At 37.7% G+C, this 11,267-nt stretch overlaps 1 protein-coding gene across 1 annotated transcript in view; it reads left to right on the top strand.

The window, feature by feature from the left end:
• The window catches only part of ZCCHC4 (zinc finger CCHC-type containing 4), a 46,042-nt gene extending 35,222 nt beyond the window's left edge, over positions 1-10,820 (top strand). Inside the window, exons 10-12 of the mRNA XM_023757753.1 lie at positions 2,508-2,559; positions 3,076-3,220; positions 8,536-10,820. Of these exons, the coding sequence (XP_023613521.1) occupies positions 2,508-2,559; positions 3,076-3,220; positions 8,536-8,671 (333 nt within the window). The 3' untranslated portion in view covers positions 8,672-10,820. The remainder of the gene's footprint in view (positions 1-2,507; positions 2,560-3,075; positions 3,221-8,535) is intronic.
• Positions 10,821-11,267: the final 447 nt, after the last annotated feature.

Genomic DNA, 11,267 nt, shown 5'->3' with positions numbered 1-11,267 from the left:
TTTTTTTTTGATATGCAATCATGCAGTGTATAGTAGAAAGGAAGTTGGGAAACTGGAATAGTGTATAAATATTAGGTAGCTTTGATTTCAAGTCATGTCCATCACTAACTAGCTCTGATTCAATTTTGGAGCATTATTTTACTTATGTTAATAACCACCTAGGTATTAAATAGTAACTAATAACAATATGGTTGAGTGAATAACTGAGAAAATACATGTAAAATACTTAGCTAATGCCCAGAACATTGTAAATCTCTTAGCTATTGCTACAAAGAGAGTCATTGTTCAGGCTAAGTAGACATGAGGTCATAGTAGGCATAGATGCTAGAATGATCATAATATGTGCATGGTGTTGTGCCCAGGTTTCAAGATCCCCCAAAGGACACCACCAGGGAGTGCCGAGTCCGATGCAAAAGCATAGAGCCTTTATTCAAGCTAGCTTGGTCCCTCTCTGCCTCCATTACTGGACGTGAGAGAGCCCAGAGTCTTGGAAGAACAAAGATTTTATAGGGCTTGGGGTCGGGGGGTGAGGGCTCGCTCGGACCAATGATTTGGCCGATTCTGGTTGGTTGAGTGAGGGCCGGGGGCTAATGACGCAAGGGCAGGGTGCAGTTAGGGTCTGGTTACACAAAGACATGGGGGTGTTCAGCATGCTTTTGGCCTTGAGTTTGTTTTCCCTTGCATTCCCATTGGCTGAGATAAAAGCTTATTTCAAAGAGATTTGGGGTTCTGGCTTTTATATAATTGAATGAATTATAAATTGACACTAGGAAATGCACATAGTTTTTATTTTTTTAATATATTTTATTGATTTTCTACAGAGAGGAAGGGAAAGGGATAGAGAGTTAGAAACATCGATGAGAGAGAAACATCGATCAGTTGCCTCCTGCACACCCCAAACTGGGGATGTGCCTGCAACCAAGGTACATGCCCTTGACCGGAATCGAACCTGGGACCCTTCAGTCTGCAGGCCGACGCTCTATCCACTGAGCCAAACCCGTTAGGGCCCAAAGGTTTCCTTAAAGTTAAAGTAAGCCATAGGCATGAGTCCTTAGGAGATGAGCAGGGCTTTGAGGACAGGACATTGTAGACATCCCTCATTCATGGGGTCGCCAGGAGTGGAGCCAACTCCACAGCATGTCACACAGTTGACTTTGTCATCATAATAATTATTTGAAGTTTATATGGTACTGTATGGCTGCTAAAATTATTACTGTTTAAAATAAGGCACTGAATTTTGTTAAGCATACAGAATTACGTTGTTTCAAATATGGCATTGAAGTATTAGATACCATCACTGTTCTGGTGAAGTTATAATTAATAACATGTCCTGGAGGAAGGACTCCATGGGACAGACTTCCTCTTTATTTTTTAGGAATCACCCTTGAGTTGCTCTGTTATTTTAAACTAGAGGCCCGATGCATGAAATTCGTGCAAGAGTAGGCCTTCCTTCCCCTGACTCCTGGCACCAGCTTCCCTCTGGCACCTGGGACCCGGGCTTCCCTCACAACACAGGCTTCATCCAGAAGGTCGTTTGGTCTAATTAACGTATTACGCTTTTATTATTATAGGTAAATCTACTCAGAAAAAACATGTGAAGTTTAGTTTGGCCGATAAGCACATAGTATTCTTCAAAGGAAAGAGGGTATATATTTATAACTAATACAAAGTACATTTTTCATAACTTTATAATTTTATTACTGGTTATACTAGTTTTTAATTTTGTTAACATACCTGATGCCATATATTTTCAATTCTTTTAGAAGTTACCTGTATTCTTCATCTTAAAAAATGATGCCCAGAGCGTAAAAGTGCAAAATGTGGAAAATAAAACTTTATTATAGAGACGCACACATAGTGGTAAACAAACAAAAGCAAGGAAGTGACCATCACAAAAGCCAGACGTGGTGTCACTACTCTAGGGAAGGCGGAAGCTGGGCTGGCAAGGGGCACGTGGGGAAGTGTCCAGGAGGCTGATGGCGTTCTGTTTCCTGACCTGTCGGGTTCATAAGTGGTTACTTTATATTATCATTAAACTGGACATTCGTGCCTTATGCACTTTTCTAGGTATGTTTTATTTCAGTTTTAAAATCACCCAAATAGTAATCTATCATCTCTATCTTTCTAAATTATATAGTTCTCAGATACGAATTTTATTAAGGATTATGCCAGTTCGACACATAAAAATTATGAATCATTAATTCTCTTGAAATTTTCATTGCGTCCTTCCTTCTGCAGATGGGGTTGCTTGATCTGGAGTGGACTTTCAAGATCATTTAGAGAAATCCCCCAGTTGTAGAGTTAAGGAAATTGGGGCACATCAACGAGACATTGAGTAGAGTGGAGATATGCATATGTTAAAATCAAAGTATGTAATTTTGAAGCTTAGGAAAGTGAGAAATAGGAATTAATAATTTACGCAGATTTTAATAAGACATTTTAATTTTTAATTGTGGGACTTGATTTTTAATGACAAATTAAATATAATTTTAAATTTGTTTTTGTAGGATGGCAGGAAATGGAACCATTGCTTTCTCTGCAAAAAGTGTGTAAAGCCTTGTAAGTATTTAGACTTAGTGTTTGAAATCCTGTGAAAACAGTTGAGTTTTTCTTCATCTAGATAGGATTTGTATGTAACTGCATTTATAAAAGAAAAAATCACTATAGAGACCTGTATTAATTTACTTGCTTTTTAATTTTTATAATTACCAAAGTGTATGTTCTCTACTTCATAGAAAGCCATAACTACTAACCTCTTTCTGTGTGCCATTGGATTTGGCTTGTTTTAATAGGGCTTTGTGTCACGCAGCCAGCCCCCGTGTGTCAGTGGCCCTAAGATCACATGGCTCGCTAGAGAAGGACTAAATTCGTTGCTATGTCTCAGACAGAAGTTAGCTGATTTACAAGGAATTCCAGCCTCTTAACTTTGGGCTCTTTAGTGAAATTATAACCAGCTATGCAAACCTGTGACAGTAATTGAAGTAAACATTATTCATGCTTCCCTATCATAAAGGTTAATCAAATGAAAAATTACCTTAAATGAACCTCTTCTAAAACTCAATTTTTATTTTACAGCCTGGATCCACTGTAGCATTTGCAATCACTGTGCTCTTCCCGGTCATTCTTGCGAGGGCCCTAGAGACGGCTGCTTCATTTGCGGTGAATTAGATCACAAACGTAGTACTTGTCCTAACATCTCTGCAGCTACAAGAGTTAGCAAGTTAGTTGAATTCTTTTGTTTACTAGAAGAAAAATTTCATTGTGTGACTTATACCGAGTAATCCACAAAAGTGTGCAATAATTGGAAGATTCAAAAGTGCTAAAGTAATTGTTGTATTGTTTGCATGGATTGGGGAAGGAGGATATGAAGATGAGTCCAAGAGCTTAGAAATTTATAGGTAAGATATGAAAATAACCAGAATATAAGGTAGAAAGTGACTAACTTTATATCTCCTGTGGTTAGTGTGAAATTATAATTTGTGGGGCAAGAGTTCAGGCTTTATTGAAGGATCTGCTGTTTAAGTCAGGACAGATTGGCTGTAGACACATGGTAGTGGGTAAGGCTGGAGCAGAATCTCAGATGCAGTGAAATGTATGATTCCACAGTGGACACACTGGAAGATGAAGTTATTTCTTTAAAGTAGATGAGACTTCAAAAAAAATATTTAGACATATTTTATATTTAAATATTTAAAGTTTAATTTTTACCTTTTTTCTGTTAATAATTTCCCTTCTCTCACCAATATTTGGTGTTGGTTATAACGCAGAGCAAAGTCATACCAATGACAATGGTATACTTAGAAAAACTATTGCTATTTCAACTGGGCTAACTTGAATGATTATACTTTTTTTTAAACTAAAAGGGATGATAGGTATTGAGTCCTCTTGTTTTATTGATATGAAGATCAGATAGCCACGTTTAACATTACACAAAAATTGAGATCAGGATCAAAGTTTGAGCTATCAGATGACTTGTAATTAAAAAAAAATCTATTGCCCTGGCTGTGTAGCTCAGTTTGTTAAAGCATCATCCCATATACCAAAAGACTGCAGATTCAATTTCCAGTGAGGGCACATACCTAGGTTGCAGGTTCCATCCCCATTCGGGGCACGTGCAGGAGGCAACTGATCGATGTTTCTCTCTCACATCAATGTTTCCCTCTCTCTATTCCTTCCTCTCTCTCTAAAATCAATAAAAATAGCCCAGCTGGCGTTGCTCAATGGTTGCGTGTCTACCTATGAACCAGGAAGTCATGATTCAGTTCCTGGTCAGGGCACATGCCTGGGTTATGGGCTGGATCCCATGTGGGGCGTGCAGGAGGCAGCCAATCAATGATTCTCTCTCATCAATGATGTTTCTAACTCTCCCTCTCCCTTCCTCTCTGAAATCAATAAAAATATATTGTAAAAAATAATAATAAAATAAAATCAATAAAATCATGTCCTTGAGCAAGGATTAAAAAAAGAAAAAAGTTATCAATTAGTAATAGAAGTATCCAGTTCTTTGGTACCTATGATTATACTAGTGGCCCGGTACACGGATTCATGCACATTGAAAGGAAATTAATTAGAAGAAATATTTTAATATCACTCTTTGCCCTTTCTCTATAATAGAAGTGTCAACCAAATGCACGATCGACAATGACAGATCGGAACACATGCGTGTGATTGGCACCAGCGAGAGCTTTACATGTATTGCGCATGCACGAGTCAACTTAGCCTTTTAAATAAATAGAATAAACTTGCTTAATTAGACCTGCGTTCTGATTTAGCTAAACTTTTTCCAGCCCAATGAAGCACCCCAACTTCTCTTTCAGGTAATTGTCAGCAACAAGCAGTAAATATCAACACAAAGCAGATTATTGTAGATAACACAGGGAGAACAAAGGGTAAAATATTTAACTGCAGCAGTGTTTGACTATATTCTACGCAGTGAGAAAACCTGATGTCATTTTCAAGGTCCACCATTTCTTCTTTTCAGTCGGGTCAAGTTTCTAAGCTTTCTAAATCTTGGTTTTCTGGCTAACGAAAAGAAAATAGGATTCTATTGAGTCTCCTATCTACCTACTTCAGGACTTCAGTGAGGATCAAATGAGATGAGGCACGGGAAAAGGCTTCACAGACATTTGGTTAAAGTATAAAATGTTTGCTCCTGGCTATAAAGCAAGTTGTGTACCTGGGCTGAAGAAACTGCAAGGAGGCTAGTCTCTAGGAAGAGGAAGCCAGGCGTTGCTACGTGAGGTCATTACCTGGCGCTCACAGCCACCATTTCCTGGCTGGGCTGGGTTGTGGGCCGAATTTTGCGCCATGGGGTCTCGGCAGCATCGGCTGCGATTTGGTAGGGTGTCACTCTGGTGTGCTGGCAGGGCCTGTGTCCCACTTGGGGGAAGCTGAGTGTTGCTTTGTTGAGGCCAGGTCCATGGTGCCATTTCTTTGTAAATGGCCAGTGTGCATCACGGCAGCTCCTGTGTTGAGCGTCTGCCCCCTGGTGGTCAGTGCACGTCATAGCGACTGGTTGGATGGTCGGAAGGACACAGCATATTAGCCTTTTTTATATATAGATTAGAGTTTTATTTATTGATTTGTCATTGGAAATTATTTTGTTCCATTACTTTCCAGCCATTTGAATTCTGCCTACTATTTAAACTGCCTTTTTTATCTTTACCAAATTTACTTTAAATAATCATTTCCACTAAGTGGATATGCTTTTCATTGATTCTAGAGAGAGGAGGAGAGAGGGAGAGGCAAAAATATCTATTGGTTGGCTCCCGTACGTGCCCCAACTGTGATTAAACTGCAATCTGGGTTTGTGACCTGACTCCAAATCAAATCCTCAACTTTCGGTACATGGGACAATGCTCCAACCGAGTCACACTGGCCAGGGCTGTGGTATTTTTTAAATTAGTTAAATAGGTGTACTGAAGAATTTTACAAAATATTTTTTCTTAGGAACCTTACAAAATAGAATACAACCTAATGAACTATTGGTCTGGGATTGTTGCACTATTTACAGTGTAATTCTGGTTACAAACAGGAGTTAGTAACATGCTCAGCCTTTGATTCTGTGATCTTAGGATCCATGGAAACTGAATTTGCATTTTGGTACTATATTGCAGGCTCTTCATTGGTTCTAAAATAGCCCTGGCTAGTCTATTTGGTAGTAATACATTGTTTCCATTGAGAGAAACCATCTTGTATCTTCTAGTATTGCATTTTATCAAGTTTAATTCAAAGAGAAAATCCCTTAGGATGTAGTACTTTTCTCAGAGAAAACTGCTAACTGAACTCTTGTTAACAGTTATCTTAAGGTATTGCTTTAAAAAATTTTTATAATGAAATTGAAAATGCAAACCTTTTTTTGCAATAGAAAAAATAATTTTAATAGCCTTTTTAGCATAAATGGCATAAAATATCTTTTCATCTTACATATTTTATAGCTGCTCAAATTAATTGGCTTTCCCTTAGTACTAATTTTCCTTTGGTTGTGAATTAGAATGATGCTGGCTCCCTCTTGTGGTTAAAGCTCGCTTTATCAGTTATATAAATACCTATAATTTAGAGGACAAATACTAGGTCAATTTAATTTTAAGGAAAAATAAGATAATTAATTGATTTATGCTTAATCACTTCATCACTGTTGAAAAAAATTATCTCTGGAAAGTTTTATTTATTCTTATTACAAGTGAATGTTTTCTTTCTGTTCTTGTGTACTGTATTCTCTAGTGAAATCTGGTTCTTCTTATAGGAGGATCAGCCAAAGAAAATTTGTTTAAATTTTACATACAGGCATGCATAGCTTCATTGACTTTGCCATTAAGAGGTTATACTTCATTAAATTTGCAAAATCATCACTTATCAGGACATCATCCTACTTTTTAAAAAATGGCTGGAGGGAAAGGAGATTTATATAACATGCACAAAACAGTAAAAAAAAATGATTGTTTTATTTGCTTTATAATCTGGTAGGATACCCCAGTCCATAGTGCAAAATCTATAAATATGGAAAAACTTAGTTGTCAAGCAAAATTCCAAGAATAATAGTCATGGAGCTAGTGATAATAGCTAATATTTATTTAGTGATTACTATATGCTTAGCCTTTTGCACACCTAAATAATTTATAGTAGAGTATGCTGTGTTAAGGTAATTAAGAGCACAGGTTCTAGAATCAAGCTCATTCTGCCACTTCCTCACTGGATGATTTCATAGCCCAGGGGTGGGCAAACTTTTTGACTCGAGGGCCACAATGGGTTCTTAAACTGGACCGGAGGGCCGGAACAAAAGCATGGATGGAGTGTTTGTGTGAACTAATATAAATTCAAAGTAAACATCATTACATAAAAGGGTACGGTCTTTTTTTTTTTAGTTTTATTCATTTCAAACTGGCCAGATCTGGCCCGCGGGCCGTAGTTTGCCCACGGCTGTCATAGCCTCAATTTCTCCCCCTAAAAAGTTGGGAAAGAAAGGGAAGGGTGATGTCTGCTTTGTCTCATTCTCTCAGCTTCTTTAAGTCAAAGATTATGCCCACTCATTTTTGTATTCCTAACACTTCGCATATATGCTGAATGAACAAAAAGTGAGGCCTGAATTTGGTTCATTGGGGAATTATATATAGTTCATGAAGTTTCTTTCGTGGGTTTTGGTCCTGGGAAGATCAAGAATAAGCTTCTCCCTGGGGTTTGTTGTAGTTTAGGAGGGTGAATCTAACAGTTGATGTTGCTGCGTAGCCATGGGAAGGTTCCAGTCTGCCAGGGCTGGCAGCCCCAGCTCCTCCGTGGTTCGTGATATGATTAATGGCATGATTCTGCTAGCTTGGAAAAAGAGAACGAACAGAGGCAATCTTTCTCAGCTATAGATTGCCTGTAAGTTAGTTCAGAGAGTACCAGAAACAAAGGATCTGTTTTTTTCTGGTGTGGTTTAGTGTTTTTAGAGGGTGAGTTCCAACTTGTTCATTTTGAAGCTAGTCTTTGAGAAGACGGAGACCGCAAATGTGGACATCCTGTATGGCACTTTTCAGGACTTTTAGATACCTACCAAGGCAAGGATATTAGCCGTAGGACTTAAAGATGAGCCTCTGTAAGTGTTGTCAGTTTTTTCTGTTGTGCTATTTCATTTTTTCACCTCTGCTAACTGCCAGAATTTATCTGTCCTTTTTCTGAAAAATGTAATTCAGGGATTTGGAGATTGAAGTGCTGAGTTGAGCAGTACAGATGTAAAAACATATATAAAAATGAAAAAGAAACCCCAGCCAAAAAAACTCCCAACTCATTGGCTTAACTATTTACCTTTGTTGTGTGTTTGTCCTGAATAGATTGTTCTAAATCTGTAGTAACCATCTTTCAAGGAAATTTTTTCAAATAGTTTGCTTGGTCAGGCCTCTGTCTCATTATTATGGTGTAGGATTCTGAGGATTTATGCTTATAATACAGTAAGTTCTTTCCCGTCTGTTTTCTTATTTGGTTAGCTAGTTAATTAAACTTCAATCTAATTATTCACTGTGCTCATTCCACAAAATAATTTAGCACCTTGTTTTTCAGAGCTGTCAGAAAGCAGAAGCAGAGAAAAAGTAATAAGATGAAAATGGAGACCACTAAAGGACAAGCAATGAATCATACATCTGTTACAAGGAAGAAGAAAAGGAGAGAAAGAGCCCATCAATATCTTTGCTCTTAAATGTCCAGTGACTTGAGAATAAGAAAGATTTATAGTCCAACCTTTGATGCCATTTTCTGAAAGTGCCATGCTGGACTTAAATTCTGTCACTTTCAAAGGTGTGCACCGTTCTAAGCGAGGTAATAGGCAGGTGGTATTTGCTGGTTATAGACCCGCAGCAGTGTCTCTGGAGACCTGGTAAGTTGTTCCATCCTTAGCTGGTTTACCAGCTCTGTCTCTCGGTGTCTTTTTTCTCGCTTTAACTCCCTTCCAATCATATTATTTTAGCCTCTTTTATCTGAAAAGTATGTGTACAGCATTCTTTTGCAGAATCAGAAGAAAATGAAAATCTGAGGTTTTGTTTACTACATTACATAAGAATATGTTAAGATAAATGTTTTAAATTAATGTTAACATATTGTACAATGACTTAAACCCCACTTGTAAAGAGAAGTACAATTTTTTTCAGACAGAATCTGAAAATGATGGAAAGAATTTTGACAAAGGAAGTCTAAAGATATAAAGATTATAATTATGGTTACATTATTATTAAATATTTATTTTTAAGTACTTTTTGCAATTGTCCTTTGATGGAATAGAAGCACCTAAATGTTTGTTGAATGAATGAGGTATTTAGAATTAGGACTTGCTCCATCATCTCGTCTTTTAACCTAAGCAGTAAGTTTCTCTCTTTATATAAGGAGTGCAGAAGGCAGAATAGTTTGGTGATTCAATCTCCTTATTCCTTTTTTGACTAACACTTCCTGGCATTATGTCCTTGGCCAGGTTATTCACTATTTATTTTTATTTATATATTTACATATTTATTTCCCTTCAAGATAGATATTATTAATATCCACTTTTTACAGTTGAGGACATTGATTCTTGGGTATCTAAAGTAATAGTCTCATACTTTGGAAAGTTGGTAAAAGTGGTTGACTTCAGACATAAACATGAGAATCTACCTCCCAGAGATTTTGCAGTTTACATTCACAGTGATGTAAAGAAATTAGATGAAAAATAGGACTGATCCTTAACAATAAAAAGAGACACAGTTACTAGGTCTTGGGAGAAATTTGAGACAAACTTCTAGGAAGTCTTGCATGAGTGGATAGGCTGACACTCTATCCACTGAGCCAAGCTGGCTAGGGCTATTTATGCTTTTTTTGAGGTGCTTAGCTCATGCCTTGTATTAGAACACTTTGTGTACTTGTTTCCCTTGTAGTTTTAGCTCATGGGTGACAGGGGCCTGTGGGCATCACTTGTACTGTGCATATGGCGATGTCAGACACAGCTGACTGTGGCATGTGTGATCTCTTTATTCCTCCCTAGAACCTTGGGAAGCATACGGCCAGGCTAACACATTCTTCACCCTTCAACTGGTAGCTGCTCATAAATACATATTGAGTGACTAGGAATGCCATTTAATATGCTGCTTTATGCCTCAGAACCCTAACTGCTACACGAGTAAGAAGCTAATATGCTCAGAGCTGCATAGGTAAGGAACGCTTGCACAAAATGCAAAGGAAAATCCAATTTCACTGATTTGGTACAGTTTTAATTAGAACATTGGGGCATGGGTTAAATTACTTGAGGGTCAACTAAGAAGGGCATTGCAATCAATAAAGTGAAGATAAGATCTCTACTATTTGATTTCAGGCGATTCAGTATAAATGTTAACTCAGCAAAACTGAGGGAAAGTAAGCAAGCAGATCTCAGAGCTCTGAGAGGTGAGTTTTATCCCATTAGTGGGACAGTTGATATTTTCATACTGTTTAGTTGCTGCAAAGCCCTGCAGACTGGAAGTGTAGCATCTGGTGGTCTCAGCCTGAATAGATAGGCCAGCTTCTTCATTTGCAAATTGGAGGTGAGGAGTGACAGAAAGCTAGAATAGCAGCCTAAGCATTCCACATGCTTAGAGGGCAAAGGAAACAAAGGTTCCTGCCTGTTAACGTTGCAATAGATGGGCCAGGTAAATCTAAGAAAATGCAAAGCAACTCTCATCCTCCCACCCAGAAATCAGCACTGTCACAGCTTCTGCGTATGTTCTTCCAGGGATAGACTCTTGTATAAGTAGTTATACAGACAGGTGCTCTAAAATTTCTCCCACAACAATGAAATTGTAAATGCATATTATTGTGTGATACTCTTTTTTCATAAACATGTTGTTCTTTAATATGTATTGTATTTAAAAAAAAAAAAACAACCCCACAGTCTCCTATGATTGGACATCTACGTTGTTTGCATTTTTTCACTACTGTAAATGACCCTATGATGCACATACTTATAAGTCTTATTATCTTAGGGTAAATTCCTATATATACAAATACTGGTTCTATAGCTCTTATTAGAACTTATTTTTACAGGTGGGAGTCATATGAGTAGGTCTCTGAATTTCTTTTCCAGAACAGCAACTGAAAGGGTTGTGGGAGACAAGCAGAATATCATGAATTGATACCATTTAGACTCCCTGTGCCAGGATGGAACATTTCCCAAATGCACTTCATACTTAAAGCTACTCTTTGAGTAGTTCTGTCATATTAAACATTGTTGACTGGTTGTTACGGCAGCATCTTCCACCCTCCCCATTGTATGCCTGTCATGGGATTTGGGGGAA

Source organism: Myotis lucifugus, unplaced genomic scaffold (genome assembly GCF_000147115.1).
Source record: "Myotis lucifugus unplaced genomic scaffold, Myoluc2.0 scaffold_112, whole genome shotgun sequence".
NCBI lineage: Eukaryota > Metazoa > Chordata > Mammalia > Chiroptera > Vespertilionidae > Myotis > Myotis lucifugus.
Note: the sequence above shows the minus strand (reverse complement) of the source record. Positions and strands in the feature narration are given on the sequence as shown.